This window comes from Tasmannia lanceolata, unplaced genomic scaffold (assembly GCF_043159265.1).
Source record: "Tasmannia lanceolata isolate RefF3 unplaced genomic scaffold, GAP_Taslan_0.1 ptg000023l, whole genome shotgun sequence".
Classification (NCBI taxonomy): Eukaryota; Viridiplantae; Streptophyta; class Magnoliopsida; order Canellales; family Winteraceae; genus Tasmannia; species Tasmannia lanceolata.
The window spans coordinates 26,791,707-26,811,031 of NW_027518700.1; the positions used below are offsets into that span (position 1 = coordinate 26,791,707).

The 19,325-nt window shown below is 38.8% G+C and overlaps 1 protein-coding gene across 4 annotated transcripts in view; it reads right to left on the minus strand.

Annotated features, from left to right (window-relative positions):
• The window catches only part of LOC143856429 (Cysteine proteinases superfamily protein), a 30,572-nt gene that overhangs the window by 10,551 nt on the left and 696 nt on the right, over positions 1–19,325 (minus strand). For all 4 annotated transcript variants that reach the window (XM_077366637.1, XM_077366635.1, XM_077366638.1 and 1 more), the window contains exons 4-7: positions 14,177–14,240; positions 10,564–10,669; positions 10,285–10,339; positions 9,727–9,780 (exon numbers count right to left, since the gene is read on the minus strand). In XM_077366637.1, the coding sequence (XP_077222752.1) occupies positions 9,727–9,780; positions 10,285–10,339; positions 10,564–10,669; positions 14,177–14,240 (279 nt within the window). The remainder of the gene's footprint in view (positions 1–9,726; positions 9,781–10,284; positions 10,340–10,563; positions 10,670–14,176; positions 14,241–19,325) is intronic.

The following is a 19,325-nucleotide window of genomic DNA, read 5'->3' on the forward strand; positions in this document are numbered from 1 at the left end:
AATTCAAACAGTAAGCCCTCGCCGGGCGACCGCCATGGGCCGGTCGACCTCGCCGGTATGAAATTTGAATTTCGAAAGAAGAGCCCGATAAGAGCGGTCGACCGCCGTGCCTCGGTCGACCGCCGCAACTGGGAAATAGATCCGTTGGGGCTTTCGCATGTTGACTTTTTCAACCCTGTAAATTACAGTTTTACCCCCAAACGGTCATATTTCCTTGTGGGCTATATATACACTATCTAAACCTTTCTATACAACCTTTTGGCAAGATCAAATCCCATCTTCTTGAACTTAAACTTTCATATGAAAGGTTAAACCTCTTTGAACTTGATTTTTACATTCTATCAAGAGAATCTCCATAGGCTTTACATTTGTATATATTCCTTGGAGAATTTGTGAGCTTTGAAAGTTGCAGTCAGCCTATAGAGAGGCATTAAGAGTTCTTTCATTTTATTTCTTCATTCTATGTTTGAGGGTCTCTGATTTGGCCCGGAAAGAAAGGTAAATCAAGTGTACGAGAAAGGTGTTCTCTGTAAGGCTTCGTGCAAAAAAGGGTGTGATCCCTTTGAAGGAGTTGGTGTAAGGCTTTAAGATTCGCCCTTTGAAGAATCTTATTGGTTAGTGAAGAACCCTAAGGAGGAAAACTTGGAAGAGTGGAGTAGGTCAAGTTGTGACCGAACCACTATAAATCTTGTGCCTTGTGGATGCCTTCTTCTTCTCCTTCTCATTTGCACATTGTGGTGATTAGAAATCTCTAACCCAACTTGTATCTATGTTTTAATCAAACAAGGGTTAGTGAATGCATGCTTAAAGTAACATCTAAACCCTAGCTCTTAATATCTTTATTGATTGATCAAGGGATAAACATATTAAGGCTTAATTGGTAAATTGATTTTAGTAAATCCAATTAATTAAGCCCCAAATTTTTAATTAGCCAATTCACCCCCCCTTCTTGGGTTGTCACCTTGTATTTCACTTGGTATTAGAGCTAAGGCTCTTAAAGAGATTTTTAAATCCAAAATCTACAAGAGATAAAGATCCGTGACAATTCAATGGATTTTGGGCTAGGCCAATCCGCTATAATTCCTCCATTTTTTTTATGGAACAAATTTTAGAGGTTGAAAAATTAAAATGCTTGCCTATCTCAAATCCATAGACTTTGATATCTTAGATGTCATTGAAAGGGGATTTTCTATTCCAAGGAAATGCACTAAAAATGATGCAAAATTATTTTCATTAAATTCAAAAGCTATTATTAAAATATTTTGTGGACTATGTCCCAATGCTTTTGAAAAAATTTCATCATGTTCCAATGCAAAAGATATTTGGACTAATCTTGAAAATTTTTATGAGAAAAATGATGGTCTCTTTTTCAATGATAAAAATATTATCTTTAAACAAAAAGAGAATCAACAAAAATCTTTCGCAAAAGAGAATTCTTTCAAACATTCAATTTCCGACTTAGAAAAACAAATTGAAAAGTTGAAATCAGAAATTAATGATTGTTTGAAAAGAAATGAAAAATTTAGTCATTTGAGCAAAATTTTGATAATAAAAAATGATAACTTAATTAAATAGTGCAATATCCTTGGAAAAGGAAAGGAAAGCCTTGAAACCACAAACAAGAATTTAAATAAAGAATATAAACTTGTTTGTGAGAATGAAGAAAAACTGAAAGCTAATTTATCTCAACAAACAAATTGCTTTGAAAGTTAATTAATTGAGATTAAGTTAGTTAATGAAGAACTCTCTATGAAGAACCAAAGAATACAAGAAGAAAATGACAAACATGTTTGTCATCATATGTATTCTTATGGTTCTAGCCGCTCTTCATCTACCCACACTTATTCATGTTCATATTGTGGTAGATTAGGACATCACAAATCTAGGTGTAGGCTTAGATTTGTGAAATCAAGCAAGTTTGTGTGGATAAGAAAAGATACTCCCACACACAAACTTGATTGGAACCAAATGGATTTGGGTTCCAAAATCCCCCACTCAACTCATTATTTAAAATTATTAATATGAGGTTGTGCTTTCATTGTTATATCATATGAATTCTTTCTAGATACTATTTAAATGTTGCATTCATTGTATCTAGATCATTCGTGATTAAATGACATCATTTTATAATCAAGCATAGATTCACATCATTAGTAATGTATTTAATAGAATGTATCATTGCTTATTAAGCCTCATGATCATATATCATATATCTCATAGTATGTAGAAAACAAGAAAATACTTTTCTAGACTATGCTTGTACTTTATTGAAAATCTTTTAGAAAAATCCATCTAAGTGCAAAAGCACACATATATGCACTTAGCATCCACAACTAGAAGAGCTAACATGTCAAACATTGCTAGATATAGATCAACATGTATCATATTGTGTATCTAGCAAAATTCAACTAGTGCATAAAAAAAAAAGGACTTCATTGAAAACATATGTCCATTCATCCATTTGAGCTTAAATGATAGAAAAATAGAAATGAATTTTTTAGGAGTCCTCACATAACCTAGGGATCGAGTTTACATGTTCATTAGAATCCCATGAATGCAAGAAAAATAGGAGAAAATCGATTTGTCCACAAAGTCCCTTGAAAAATATCAAGAAATTGAAAACAGGGGTGTGCCGGTCGACTGAGCCTCGGAGGGCGACCGCGGAAGGCAATTTGGACAAAAATGAAAAATGGACAGTAGTGTCACGGCGGACGAGCGTGTGAATACGGTCGACCGCGGATGATCGCGAGTGAAAAATAAAAAAGGACAGTAGCGTCACAGTGGGCGACCGCGATAGCCCGGTCGACCGCGACGATCGAAAACTGCTTTTAAAGGACTCCCACCGTTTCATTTTTTACTCCCGCCGTTTCATTTTTTACTCCTAGGGTTTTCTTCCCCCTTTGCTCCCAAGCCATTTTCAATTGAAGATCATCAAGTGTAAGGCATTTTAGTGAGGTTTGATCCATTTTCCTTCTTCTATTTCTCATTCTCTCTCCGTATTCTTCGTTTCTCTCCATTAAATCTCTCCATTGCTCTTGATTCGTTATTTTCCTTACCATATCTCCTTTAATCTCTCTTCTTTTCATTGTTCATCATCCCTCTATTTTTTCCTCATTTTCCTCTTGTTTTTCTCATCCCTCTCAAAACCCTAGCTCTCTAAAATGTCGACATTAAGGAAAACCACCGCAAGTAAGGAAAGAGAGTGAGAACCGAACCCGAAGAAGAAGTGTTTCCCACCGAGCACTTCTTCAACAAACGAGCAATGGACCGCTATGAAGAATATTCAAAGCGAGTTCTCATTTCTGGAAAAAGGGTGACGTTTAGAGACTTCAAAAAATTCCAACTTAGGCCGCTCTTCGCTCATCAAGGTTGGGAATTCTTTCTTGAATATAATGCTATAATCTATCCCAAATTGATCAAATACTTCTATGCTAATCTTGAGATTTCTCAAAACGGTGTTGTGATGAACACATATCTCAAAAAGGCGGTTGGGCTAAGTTTAGCTGATTTTTGTACAATCATTGAAGTGCATAATGATGGTCAAAGAATTTTCTTCTGGAATAAGAATGAGATTGACAATCACTTCAACATGACAGATGTTTATAGAACCTTAGGAACTGTACCTCCTCAGGGCGAAAAATTAAATATAGTTGCCAGCTCCATGAAGGACAGTGCTAGATTGATTCACAAAATAGTAGCCTACAATCACACCACGGGCTAGAAATTTTGATGCCGTGAAGCCCTTTGAAGCCTTAGTAATTACTACATTATGCAGAAGATTAAACTGAATTTGGGATATATTATTTTTGGGTACATGGATGCGGCGGTTAAGAGAGGACAGGGAGGACTACCCTATGGGATGCTCATTACCAAGCCTGTAAGATATTGAAAAATTAATATAATAAATGAGCCCTACAAAAACCCTGATCCCATGCTCAACCAAACCACTATTACACTTATGAAGATCCCTGTACCTGGTCAAGAAGGTCCTAGTGCAGTTTCACGAGATGAGATTGATCATGCGGCAGATGAAGCCGAATGAGTGGCTCAGGTGCAGCAGGAGAGGAGAGCACATGAGAGATCACAGCATCAGGCTCCTACCGCTGGCTCATATGAGGATTTGGCCAGAGATATCTCATCCTTGAGGTCTGGATTAGATACCGTCTCGAGTAGACTGGAGACTCTCATGACTGGGTTCGATACACTATCTACTGCTTTTACGACTGCAAAGAGTCAGAGAGCCTCTAATCATGAGAGACTTATGCAGCTTATGGCGAGGCAGCATAGGGAGATGATGCAGGCTTATCAGAGAAGTCAGTCCACCAGATACTACACCTCCCGGTCTCCACCCCGTGAGCATCATCCTCCTCCTCCTCCTCAGGATTGACAGATGGCCAGTACCTTCTCGGCAGCAGTTGCAGTTGATTACATCTTTTAGCTACTTGATCATCTTTTTGATTTCATCTTCTCGCCCAGTTTGGGCTTTTGGACATTATGTTTCATTTTCTTCATGGATGATGGTTATGCCCGATGTGGGCTTTTATTTTGGTTTGTACATGCCCAGGATGGGCTCTTATGACTATGTGGATGTTGCCCTAGATGGGCTTGTGGATAGTATGTTGGGATGCCCAGTATGAGCTTGATATTATGGATGTATAGGATCTCTGCCCAGAAAGGGCTTTTTATGGATTATTTTATTTTTCATGTCTCAAAGATTGTATGACCGTATCTATTCATGTATCTTTGATTATGTTTTTATCTTGGTTCATGATGTGAAGGGGGTGTGTCTCTTCCATCATTCATTCATGTATATGGGATCTATTCATGTCTCATCTTTATATATATACATGAGTTCTTTTGGTTGCCATGGATATGTACTCCTGTGATTGTTTATTATTTTGGTATCCATGTGATTATTAGACTGTAGTTGTTTCAATTTTATAATCCTATGTCTAATATTCATCCATTCTAATTCAAAGTGTACTTCTCATTTGAATGGAGCAAAAATTAAAATGGGTAAGGTGATTAAAAATCATGGGCTTATGTGTTAGAGACAATTACATTTAGATTAATCGCACATAATCAGGGAGAGCTTTTCACTTACAAATGTATAATAATCTAGGGTCAAACAACTTAAACTCAAAAGTTAAGATATAGTTCTGAGCATGTTCATGCTCAGGAAGAGACTTCTCTGCCCTATGTCAAGAAATCCCCAACAAAATGCAACTAGTAAACTTAAATGCTTAAGTCATAGATCTGAGCATATCTTTGCTCAGGTAAATACCTATATGCCTTCAAAAGTTGTAAATAAAGCCCAAGTGTTTAAATCATTCACCTTGCATCATTGTACCTTGGCATGCCCTCCAACACAGGTTTCACCTAGGGCCTATGACAAATTCATAGGGGGAGAGATCAATGGTTATATATTGATTATGATATAAACCAATGTGATGTGCTCACATGGTTTATTGTCCCTATTATTGTGCTTAACTCGCAAATCATTTGATCTTTTTTTTTTTGGCTTATCATGCATTTCAATTGTGTTTTCTCTCTGATAAGCATTCTTAGAGCTTAAATGTATTATCATGTACAAGGCACATAGCTTAGCAAAGCTATTATTCATCTTGATACCCCACTTGCACTTTCACTTGTTTATCCCTACCTTTTTGCTGTTGCCAAAAGGGGGAGAATTTTGGGAATTGATTAGGTAGTCCAATTGTATATGCACCATATGTTTTACAGTTATTAATTATATTTGTGCATATAGTGAGGGGGAGCTATGCTCTATTGTGTATATCATATCATGCTTATTCGTCTATTGGTTGATATCTCCTTCATCCCTAATCAATTTGTTTGCCATCATCAAAAAGGGGGAGAATGTAAGCCCAAGGGTTCAATCATTCACCTTACCTTCTTGTTTTGATACTAGCAAACACAAATTGATTAGCATTGTCAGACTAATGTGTTGCTTTGAGATGTTGTGTTCTACACAGGAATTTGATATGTTATATCGTCATTACACAACTCAACACAACACATAGCTTGTGAATAAAGAAAGCAAGGAACAAAGAGCTTGCACCTACATTGAAGTCATCACCATTTGGAGATGATCAAGTCAAGGAGTTCAACATGAAGATCCCACGAGTCCCTAAGCAAGTGTCGAGAAGAAGCTTGGAGTTGAACAAGTCATTGGTGACACCTCATGCACCTCACAACATGCAGTGAAGATTGGAGGATGTCACAAGAACCAAGACAAGGTCAAGATGTTCGCCCAAGCTGAAGAAGTCCAAGAAAGTGCAAAGGAGCCAAGACATTCCAAGAAGACTCAAGGTTCTTATTTTTAGAATGTATTTGGAGTCCTCTTGATTTTATATAAAATGCACTTTCAAAAGGTTTTCAAAATGGTTTCTACACTTAACATTTTACATCTTTGAAAACCATCAACACACCCAAAAATGTGTTTGAAAAACTTGGACTAAAGCCCAAAGACCATAGCCCAAAAGCCCCTGTATTTTAAAGTTAAAATGGAATTTCACTGGACCGGTCGACCGGGCTATGCCGGGCGACCGCGGGATGGAACCTGGAAATCTAGGCCATCTCGAATTCTATCGGGCCGGTCGATCGGGGTAATCCGGGCGACCGCGGATACGTTTCTATTTCAAACAGAAACAATCCAGTATGGTGTGGGCGGTCGACCTCCATGGGTCCGATCGACTGCGATAGTGTTTTGAGCAAAAATTTAATTCAAACAGTAAGCCTTCGCCGGACGACCGTCATAGGGCCGGTCGACCTCGCCGATATGAAATTTGAATTTCAAAAGAAGAGCCCGATAAGGGCGGTCGACCGTCCGTTGGGGCTTTCGCAGGTTGACTTTTTCAACCCTGTAAATTACAGTTTTACCCCCAAACGGTCGTATTTCCTTGTGGGCTATATATACACTATCTAAACCTTTCTACACAACTTTTTGGCAAGATCAAATCCCATATTCTTGAACTTAAACTTTCATATGAAAGGTTAAACCTCTTTGAACTTAATTTTTACATTCTATAAAAAAGATCTCCATAGGCTTTACATTTGTATATATTCCTTAGAGAGTTTGTGAGCATTGAAAGTTGTAATCAGTCTATCAAGAGGCATTAAGAGTTCTTTCATTTTATTTCTTCATTCTATGTTTGAGGGTCTCCGATTTGGCCCGGAAAGAAAGGTAAATCAAGTGTACGAGAAAGGTGTCCTCGGAAAGGCTTCGTGCAGAAAAAGGTGTGATCCCATTGAAGGAGGAGTTGGTGTAAGGCTTTGAGATTCGCCCTTTGGAGAATCTTATTAGTTAGTGAAGAACCCCAAGGAGGAAAACTTGGAAGAGTGGAGTAGGTCAAGTTGTGACAGAACCACTATAAATCTTGTGCCTTGTGGATGCCTTCTTCTTCTCCTTCTCATTTGCACATTTGGTGATTGGTAATCTCTAACCCAACTTGTATCTATGTTTTAATCAAATAAGGGTTAGTGAATGCATGCTTAAAGTAACATCTAAACCCTAGCTCTTAATATATTTATTGATTGATCAAGGGATAAACATGTTAAGGCTTAGCTGGTAAATTGATTTCAGTAATCCAATTAATTAAGCCCCAAATTTTTAATTAGCCAATTCACAACCCCCCCCCCCCATCTTGGGTTGTCACCTTGTATTTCACAGTGCTTGTCCATTTTCCACTCCACCTTTGATTGGGTTTAGGATTATCCTATAGGGCTAATTTTTGGTACACACCCTATCCATGGAAGGGCCTTCCAAATGAATGCTTTGGATCCCCCAAAAAATGTGAGGCCACATGTGTTTTTGAGCTATAGCTTAGATAAGCTTAGATAAGTTATAGCTTAGGAACACTTTCTCATATATATATATATATATATATATATATATAAGCTTAGATAAGCTATAGCTTAGGAACACTTTCTCATATATATATATATATATATATATATATATATATATATATATATATATATATATATATATATTGATGTATTTCTATTCAAACAAATGTGTGCAATGATTTATAATGCAATGAAAAACAATATATCTTTTAATATTATGATATAATGGTATAGACATGTTGCCAGAGAGTGAATGAAAGCATTCTATTTGGGATGAGCCTCTAGCTGAATGATCAAGGCTCTGTTCTTCAACCTCGAGGTCGGGGGTTCAATCCAGCCTACCTACCAAAAAAAATGTTGGCAGAGACAAATGTGTCTGCGTGCTACCAAGGTTAGCATACACTTATTGTTTGCCCATATTGACTAGTTCTCCCTCATGCAATGGTCAATGAGAACCATTATTTAAAACTCTCTCATATACAGAGATGAGTTGATCCCCTGCAAGGTTTTAAATTTCGGTTTCGGAATGCGTTTCGGTCCTCACCGAAAGCAAAATTTCATCCGAAATTTCCAAAATTTCAGCGAAATCTGACAAAATCTTTCTACGGCTATTTTCTAGGGTACAGAATTTCCACAGGGGTACAGAATTTCCACAGAAATTTCTGGCAAATTTTCGGTAATTTCAGCTGAAAATTTGGGATAATATTAAATAATCATCAAGAATCGAGATTTTTGGGTGAAATCCCTTAAATTTCGGACGACATTTCGGGATAAGCGAAATTTTGATTGAAATAAAATACCGTTTCGAGTATAGTCCATTTCGATTTCGGTCTCAACCGAAACCCGAAATTTTGGATTTCGGTCGAAATTTAAAACCTTAATCCCATGAAGAGAAGAACTATTACTATAGCACTACATGTAGTCACCTTCTCTGAGCAAGTACCAAGAAAGCCTATCAGTTTATGTTTACCATCAATAGAAAGCCTGTCAGTTTAAGTTTCCCAATTTACTAGATCCCACTTAACTTTGATGGAAGCTCCCTTGGAAATCCTGGCAGGGCAGGATTTGGAGGCGTAATCCGTGATCATAACAGTCCTATCGTCATGTCATACTCCGGTTCCACGGGGATTTGTGACGCTAATGAGGCTGAGGCAACGGCACTACTATAGAGGTTGAGATGGTACGAGAAGCATAATTTAGGGCCATTGATTGTCGAGGGTGATTCTGCAAATGTTATTGCATGGGCTCGGAACAAAAGCCCGGGACCCTGGAGATTAGCTGACAAGATTGACGCAAGGAGGAGATCTGCAAATATTGTGGCGGACGAGTTGGCAAAGCCGCAAAGGCAGGACTAGATCGAGATATATCCCCGGGTGGTGATGCAGTTTTGGCGGGGGCCTCCGTTTGATCTACTTTTTATCTTATTTCTGGTTGTAACTGCTGACCTTCCTATGGTCTAGAATTTTCGGGGACATCTTGTCCCCTGTTTCTGTTCTTCTTTGGGAATAAAATTTTCATTATCTTTAAAAAAAAAAAAATTGGAGATATAAATATAAAAAATATGTAGAACAGCTGCTAACAACAATATAAGGAAATCAATTGAAATGTCCATGAGAATCATATTACATTTCTTTATTACTTTCAGATTATTTAAGAAGCTACATAAAAGTACTTCACATTTCTTTATCAATTCAAATCTTTGATGGCACAAGCACAGAAAACAGACCCAGACTGTCAAATATATGAATTGAGTGTATTTATAATGTGAATCAGAAGAGCCGTTCAAACTTGCATTTCCATCCCAAATTAAAAAAATTATAATCACTGTAGTAGTGGCTTGGTGAGGGACGAGGATACCTCATGCTCTGGTATGTACACAATGATTGGCTGGCGACATAACTTTGACAACACCTGGGGAAAGTTTTACGGTCAAAACTCTAGATGTCGAACCAGAGAAATTAGAAAAGAGGAAGTCAGATTGTGTTAATCAAGAAATTCATAATCTGCAGAAAATGAAAACTAACACACATCTTTTCAGTTCAATAAGATGGCCTTCTTTTAGGTATCGTTCATAAGTTCAAGGCCCGACAATTAGGGCATCAGCAGTTTTTACAAACTTGTTAGTCACAAACTGATTTATTTCGATAGAAATCAAAACCTTTCAAAAAGGGAAGTGATATGTCCGCCCCCTTTTGATCACCAGAACACCCACTGTCAGTGTTTGTGCCAATCAGGGGCATTGAATTCTTCTGACACAAGTACAACAGCCCTATTTAGTCATTGATACACTGACAGGGGGGTGTTCCTGGTGATCAAAAGGGGCAGATATATCATTTCCCTTAAAAAATTTAAGGATAAATTAAGTCATATCTGACGCTATAGTGCTAAAAAACCAGGCACTAGTAGAGCACTGACCAATAGTTCAGATTCTCCTCCCCAGAAATCAGATTGTCCAATGCGTTGGCAGTACCTACAATAAGGAACCAATGAATTAGTTAAACTGCTTTACATCATAGAAATCCAAGAGAAACTTTTTCCAGATTTACATAAAGACCGAGGTTCCCCTTCATACCGGGAGTCCCTACGCATGCAGGGTGAGCTAAATCCAAGAGAACTAAAGTGTGCATTTAGGGAAAAAGGAGTACAACTAAACAAAAATCTTCAAAATATTTAAAGCTTCTAAAATACACTTGCCGATTCAAAGGCTCTTCAACAGTGATTGCAATTATTGCTTCTTGATGCTGAAGTCGCTCTTTTTCACTTTCACATATAACCTCCTTTACGGCCATCCTCAATTCATCTGCATCATCTCAAAATCATCGATAAAAAGTCCAAGGCATTCCATGACAACATTTCACAAAATAGTATTGGTTCCAGAAGAAAATTAAGTTCTGAACTTGCTTAATCTTATGAGCTCAAAGCCTCAAACCATGGCACTAGTCATTACTCATTAGCCTTAAAACAGAGAGAAGTAATGCAGTCATAAATAGAGATTGCCAATAGGGTAGTTCAATGCATTGCCTAAAAATTTTGCCACGTAAATCGTCGACTCGCCTGAGTTGATTCTTGTTCGGGTCCGAGTTTTGCCCTGCCAAGTCAATCAAAACTCCTGTGACTCGGCTCAGTCAGTGAAAAATTGACTGTGTAGATCATTGAGTCACCCAAGTTGACTCCCGTTTACCGTAAGTCCGTAACTCGGCCTCATCTTAGTTTTGAAACACTGGTTCAATGAATTAGTTGCATTGTTTCCAGCATTAATTCACTAGTCATTTCAACTCAGATGCACCTCTGCCAAGAATGATATTTACATCATTTTTTCAGGATATTAACACCATTTTTTATAGCAACAAGCCAACAACTAAACTTCCTTTGATCTCCAAAACTTTAAGTGTGCATATTCACACTGTTTTTCAAACACAAACCAACTAGTTTCACTTGGATCTACAAAACATAAGTGCCCTCAACTGCAATTCGTGCAACTTTCCTCACAGAAAATTAATGTCATTGAAGACGCAGAAAGACAGGTACATTTCAAATCTGAAAGAAAAAATGGTATACTGGAACAAAATTTACATCATTGTACACCCTACCCTCCTAGATCTTATATTTTTGCGAAGGGTATTCAATCGTAATTCTTGTACTAATCAATTCCACGATATGGAATTATTATATGAATTTATAATAACACTGATGAGAATCATGAATATCACCGAATTATATTGAAATAAATGAAATCCCCACCTAATCACATACACGGTGACAAGTACAGTCAATGAATGTGGTCTATGTCAACGAAACTCTCATTTAAATGTCCAGTGTAGAGGTCTATTTCTCTCATTAGTAGACCAAGAAAGATGTTGCACCCAATAAGAATACAAAGTATACTGCTACTTTGTATAAAACCATCATACTCTTACGCCACCTATTAATATGAAAACCTCCAAGTTTCCATTCTTCTAATCTCACTTGACCCCAATGTAGTGGCATCACCTGCGTTGCATCTTTCAAGAGTAACAAGACTCATTTGCTGATGCCAAAATTCAGCCCCAAATCCCTCCAAAGAATGTCAAAACGTACTTCAGAAGGAAAAAAAAGAGTAGCAGAAATCTGTGTCCAAAGGGAGGCCGTATGGCTGTTGATCGCATGAGATCTGTGTGATGCCTGCTGATGTCAGGAGGTGGGTCCAACCTTTTAAGAACAAGATAAAATTCTCTATGCACTGCTGCTTTTTATTTCTGGTAATTATAGGCAATTTCCAGAAGTACAGGAATGATTGCACGGGGTTTTAAGAGGTTTCTACTTGGGACAAACATATGGCCTGAACAGTACAGAAATTGAATCAAATCCAAAATTCTCTATGCACTGCTGCTTTTTATTTCTGGTAATTATAGGCAATTTCCAGAAGTACTGGAATGATTTCAAGGGGTTTTAAGAGGTTTCTACTTGGGACAAACGTATGGCCTGCACAGTACAGAAATTGAATCAAATCCAATGCCAGAATTTGGATTAAATCCAATGTATTCTGAAGGTAATATAGAGGTCATTAGAGCTAGAATTGGATAACAATATGACAGCCGATTGGGATTGGGATTTTAGAAGTTGTTTTAAGTGCTATAGTTGATTTACACATTGATTATAGTAAAGAGCTCTGTATTTTCTGAAAATTAACTCAGAAAACTAACTCAGAAAACCCAAGTCTCAGTCCTTTATTTGTGTTAGGCAAGGAAGCAGGAATCTTCCCCTGCATCGGGGAATCACGATTCCCAGGAACCTGATTCTAAATCGGGAATCTCTACACTTCCCCAAAAAGTGGGAATCGCGCTTCCCCAAAATGAGAATCCCGCTTCCCTAATAATGGGAATTGCGTTTTCCCAAAATGGGAATCGGGCTTCCCCAAAATGGGAATTGCGCTTCCCCAAAATGGGAACGCACTTCCCTGTCACTTCCTATCATTTTAATTTTATGGGAATCACCAAAATGGGAACAATGCTTCCCCGGCACACTTCCCCGACCCTTCACGCTTCCCTCTTCCCGCCATGCCGGGGCCTTCGCTTCCCGCTTCCTGCTTCCTGCTTCCTGCTTCCTGCTCTGGCAACCTTGGTTAGGATAGATTAGATGTCAGCGTAGAAGTTGCTAGATAATAGTTTGGTCAAGACTGTAAGAGTAGAAAGTATGAGTGATTAGTCAAGGTTTTGGGTATATAGATAGTGACTGTTGGGCAGTTGCTACAGTTACAAGTTCCATGAAAAAAATTATTCTTTTATAGCTCAAAATTTAGATCCATAATTATCATTCTGTTACTTATTCCTCCTCAGCCTTGCTTGCCTTTGCTATTGCCTCTTATCATTGATCAATTACAAGAAGATAATATTATTTCTAGTTCTGAAATTTCAGAGAACTCAAATTTCTGGATTTAGTGAAAGCAAGGTAGTCCCCTATCTTTAATTGTTAACTGCTTCGATCAATTGCTAGAAGTAGGGGTGTTCATTATTCTGTAACAACCGAATTAACCGATCGAACCGAATTTGTTCGTTTATTTCGGTTCGGTTTCGGTTGTGTTTTTTTTACAACCTTCGATTTTCGGTTTGAGTTCGGCTTTGATAAAAAAATCCGGTGCAACCGAAAAACCGAATAAAGTGCCGCTTATTGGGCCCCATGCATGTGACGTGCATGTGATTGGACACGTGACCGACCAAAGTTTGGTCAATTGTCATTGATCCCACGTCCCGACCTTTATAGGATGATCGATCCTAGGCCCTTCACGGCTTCACTTATCAAGCCTCATGTTATCTAATGTACATTGGAATTGATGTGAGATGTGATTGCGAAGAAATATAGGTGGTCATCATTAGATTGGCAGTGTATTATGGGGTGCTTAATTGATGTGAGATGCATACTGCCGAGGTACTGATGCTTTAACTGAATAACCGAATAACCGAAATATAAATCGGTTTCAATTATTTCGGTTTTTAGAGAGTTAGGTTTCGGTTTCGGTTACTTAAAATAGATAAGCAAAATGAATAGGTTAGTTCGATTCAGTTAAGTTCGGTTTGGTAATAACAGAATGAACACCCCTAGCTAGAAGGCAGAATCCGCAGAACAAATGTCGCCTGCATATAAAGGGCTGGACCGAAAGACAGTTAATTTCTACAATCATATAAGTTGGAGCTGAACAATATCAGAAATTTCAGTGGAATTTCAAAACTGAAACCCATCAATTACATCTAAATGATCATGGGAATTTTCTTATTTAGCAGGGAGTAGGAGAACAGTAGCAACTGTAGTACAAGCAGTTTTAAGGTTATACCTGCATCATCTTTCTCTTCCCGTGGGCCAAGAGAAATTCCTTTGTTGATAGCCATTCCTTTTACCTATCGGTACCATTTGGATTGCATAAATCAGAACTAGACTTCTTGCTGCAATCAAGTTAGCCCATAAAAAACCCAATTTCTGAAGAAAACAGAGTACCACAATAAGCCCCAAAATAAGAGACATTATCAATCAGATGAAGTGCAAGCCAGTGGATATTTCAATCAATGTTAAAAAAACACCAGCATTTGAAATGAAAAATAGTACTTATTGCAGCAAAACTGCAAATTGTCACTAAGAAAAACCATGAAGGCCAGGTAAAAAGCCAATAATTTTAGAGATAATATCCCCTTATTCTGATGTTGGCCTCCAAATATATTATGATGTTGTGTGCCACAGCTTCGCACAGATGGACCCCAACTTTGAACAATTTGGATTGTCCAGATGGTGGGTGCACCTTGAATTCCCATTTGCAGGTACTGGATTTGACAGTTAGGATCTTCTGATTACAGAAAATTTGCTCCAAGGGAATCCAAGGTTACCAACAGTAGGATTGTCCATATCCAGATCCATATCCATCAATGGTATGGCCATCTATTGTAATTGTTGGGATATGTCTTGTTTCCTACGCAAGCGTGACTCTCTGTGATGTGGTGAAGAAATCTTCCCTTGTATTCACCAAGTTGGACTAGAAGAGAGGAACAGATAGGTTAGTTCTTTTTGAGATTTCCTAGTTAGAATAGGGTTCAGTTTAGGTTTTTTGAGAGAATAAAGAACCAACCCGTAGGAAAAGAGGGTGAACACACAACACAGGCACTTTGTTGTCTCAAGGAGAGAGAATGGCTTGAGGGTCTGATTCAGTTAGAAGTGAAGAGTTACTAGTTTTGGGGGCTGGGTTAATCCCAGTGTAATCTTTACTTATTCTTTCTCACACAGTGGAAGATCAGATCCCGCCCGTGGAGGTAGGCATCACTGCTCTTTTTTTTTTTGAACCAAAAATATCGTCTGTTCGTGGGTATGTTGGCATCTTCCTAGATTTCAATTACATTTTACATGATTCAATCAGTTTTTTGCCTTTCAGATTATCTACAAAAGTAGTATAAGAAATGTGGATTCATCTAATTAGAGAAGAATAACGGAAGATAGAAAGCTTGTTCTAGAGATTCTCGTTGGAGGTGAAGTTCAAAAAATGAAGCATTTATCATCTAAACATTTCTCTATAATTTACAAAGGTTGTTAAATTAATCTAAGGTTGTTTAGATTAATCTGTGTGTAAAGAGAGTTTTATACTTGTCTTTCCTAGATTTGCTACTGTGTGGGAAGACCGACATTACAAATTTTCAATTAGAGGTGTGGGTAGTCTGAAATGGTGGCTAAAACTCAAAATTTGATACTAAGAAATTTAATAGAATTGGGAGCTTCACCCTTTGGCAGAGAAGAATGAATCCATGTTCAACAAGACCTGGGTAAGGCATTGCATGGAGGAGGAAAGCTGGGGAAGATGCAAGATGCTGCGTAGGAGGACGTTGAATCAGCGCAAAGTTTTAAATTTCCGTTTCAGTTTTGGTTTCGGACACTACAGAAATTGAAACTTTTCAATTTCGGTTAGGTATTTCGGAAAAATCCTGTAAAATCACAAATGGATGCGGAAACATAAACAAATAATAGAATTTAAAGATGAAATTTCAAGAAACACTAGAATAAACACAAATACACACTTAGAAACCACCACATATGCATTCAACCAACGAGAATGGTTAAATAATTTCAAACACCTAGTGACGTGCGTTGTTGCGCATATTCTGTGTAGTCACAAGTAATCGTACTTATCCTCATGATGAGTGGATTCTAGATTTAGGATGCTCTCACGGGTCCACTTGAAAGATCATAAACATTAGGACAATGGAGATCAAGTAGTTTGAGAAGGGTTGTTTGTAGTTTGGGTGTTGTAGCACCTCCTAAAGATGCAACATAATCTAATGTTTCTTGGCCAGTTGGACTGTAGGGATTGCAGCTATTCAGTTGCCGGTATTCGATTGTAGGTGGAGCCATGAAAATCGCACGTGACTGCATGGTTCTAATGAAAGAATAGAAGTGTGGCAGATTATTATATCATCTGGTCGGAAACACGATGAAATGTGGTGTGCGTGGTAGTTCGATGGATAATTGAAAAGGGAGTGGCGTGCGCACGCATAAGGTCTCTTTCGTAGTTAATACAGAGACGAGTTTCCAGACTGCAGACGGTAGTGAGCAGGTGACAATTCCTGTCCGTTGGGATATAAAAGGTCCGTCTCTAGAGTTGACTGCGCGAGTTGACTCGGGCAGCTACACTTGTCTATCTAGCGTGTTGATCAAGTCAAGTCAAGTCATAACCGATTTGATTCGATGCTCTTGTGTAGCTGATACTTCAGACGGTCAATGGTGGTTTGCAATGACAACATATCAGTAGAGATGCCAATGGTGATTTGGGAGTCAGCGGACAGATAAAGACACCAATGGAAAATCATTGGGTGACTGGAAAATAAGACAAGGTGGAGATCGGTTGGATAGGTGTCTTGTTTCTAATGCAAGTGGATGTGGAGTGGGACTCTTCCCTTGTAGTCTACTGCTTGAACTATGAGAGAAAGGGAGAAATATGTCAGTTCTCTTTGAGGTTTCCTACTTCCACAAGGATTAAGTTGACGATTTTTGAGAGAATAAAAAGCCAACCCATAGAAGACACAACATATGGCCACGTAAAACCTTATGAGATATTAAGGGTTTTCCCTTTGTTGTGTTGGGGAGAGTGAAGGACTTGATAGTGTTATTTCCAGGATTAGAGAAGGAGAATTAAAGATTTTTTGGGTTAGATTAATCCTAAGTCCTGACATAAACTTTGTTTATTCTTTCTCACAGTGTATAAAACACCAACGGACAACGATGAAAATGCCACTGGTCAACACACCTTACGAATCAAAGACTCTGGTAAAGGGTTCTTATAGGTGTTGGGACCAGACGGCCAAGTCGGTGTCAAACAAAAACCGAGTTTTCATGGGATTTCTTTATATTGGAAGATTGGATCTCACCCGTTAACCTAGGCATCATTACCGAGCCAGTATATCTTGTGTTTGTGAGTGTGTGTGCATCTTTATCATCGTTCCCGTCGGATTTTCTACAGTAATGAAGGCCTAGGACATCATAAGATACTCGAAATGGCATGATACGTTTTCAAATATGTTAACTTACCAACTTCTCCAAAAAGCTTAAGCTGTAGAAGAAAGGCGTTATTATCCTTTATACTTTAACACTCCCCAGCACGTGTGGCCCACTTGGCAAACATGTGGCACATGTGGTCCCACTTTGGGCCAACCATCGCATGTGGATTTTTGCTATCCGGGAGGTTTGAACTTGAGACCTTTGGCTCTGATACCATGTTAACTTACCAACTTCAGCTTAAGCTGTTTGAGGAAGGTGTTATTTATCTTTTATACTTTAACAAAATAAATCTAGCATTATCCCTGTTGGGAAAGTTGCCTTATTTCCCACCCACGGTGGTTGCTTGGGTGGGAAGGCAAAGGCAAAAATAGAAACCCTCTTATTTGGGTTTCTTGGAAACAACTAAAAAGATGAAGTGGCTCTCTTCTTTGGAGTGTGGAAAAATCAAGCGAGGGAAAGAGATAAAAACGAAAAAGAGAAGTGAAGAGAGAGAGAGAGACAAAGGAAGAAGAAGAAGAATAGAGGATTTTCTATTTGGGTTTTCTTCTTAGGGTATTCTCTTGGGTTTCTCTTGGGGTTTTCTCTCGAGTTTTCTCTTGGGTACGATCTTAGGTTTGAGAAGCGAGGAAAGGTTTGCGGGTTTTGCGTTTTGGGTTAAATCCATTGAAATCCTTGTTTATTGTTTTCTCATAGTGGAAGATCGTGTTTCTCGCCCGTGGAGTAGGCTTGGCCGAACCATGTAAAATCTTGGTGTTCATCTTGTGGCTTGATTTATTATTTTACTTTTCCGTTAATTTATGCACGATCGGATCGGATTGCTCGGCGGATTTTCTCAACAAGTAGTATCAAAGCTCAGGTGGAGCGATCGTCAAGGTCGGGTGGAGTGATCGTGGGTGTTGTGGTTGGATCGCAGTTAGAGCGATCTTTGGGAGTATAAAGATTGTCCAAGAAAGATTCTCGTTCGAGGTGGAGCGCTACACCGTGAAGAGAGAAAAGTACTCTAAGATGGCGGTAAAATCAAGTTCTACTCAGTTCAACATCGACAGATTTGACGGAAGGGGTAGTTTCACCCTATGGCAGATGAAGGTGAAGGACATCCTAGTTCAACAGGGCTTGGCTAAGGCGTTGAAGGGAAAGGATGGCAAACGTGAGAGGATGACGGTACTTGCGTTGGGGAGGATGGATCGAGATCCCTCTCCAAGGTTGACTAGGTAAGTCAACGGGTTGGCAGCTACACATGTGCATTGGCCGTGTTGATCGAATCGAGAGGAGTCAGAACCAAGGTGATTCGAGGGTGTGTAGCTGGTACTTCGGAAGGCTAATGGTGGTTTGTTGCGATAGCGGACCGGTGGCGACATCAACGGAAAATCTTCAGGTGGTTGGGAAATAAGCCAAGGTGGAGATTGTTGAGAAAGTTGCCTTATTTCCCACCCACGGTGGTTGCTTGGGTGGCGGCAAAGGCAAAAATAGAAATTCTATTTTAGCATTTGGGGAAAACTAAACTATAAAAAGAGAAGTGTTGTTCTCTTGGGTGGCGGCGAAGCAAGACGTCTTTGGTGTGTCGGCTGCCAAAGGAGATAGAAGAAAGAGAGAGAGAGAAAGGGAGAAGTGGTTTTTCATCTCGGGGTTCTCTCTTACGTTCTTTTTCGGGTTTATCTCTTGTGTACGTACGGTCTTGGGTTTGAGAAGCAAGGAAAGGGTTGCAGGTTTGTGGGTTTGAGATTAATCCATTGTAATCCTTGTAAATTGTTTTCTCATAGTGGAAGATCGTGTTTCTCGCCCGTGGAGTAGGCTTCGCCGAACCACGTAAAATCTTGATGTTCATCTTATGGCTTGCTTGATTTATTACTTTTACTTTTCTAAATTTGTGCGTCATCGGATTGTTTTACCCGGCGGATTTTCTCAACAATCCCCATTTTGCTGCAATTGTTTTTCTTAAAACGAAATTCAAA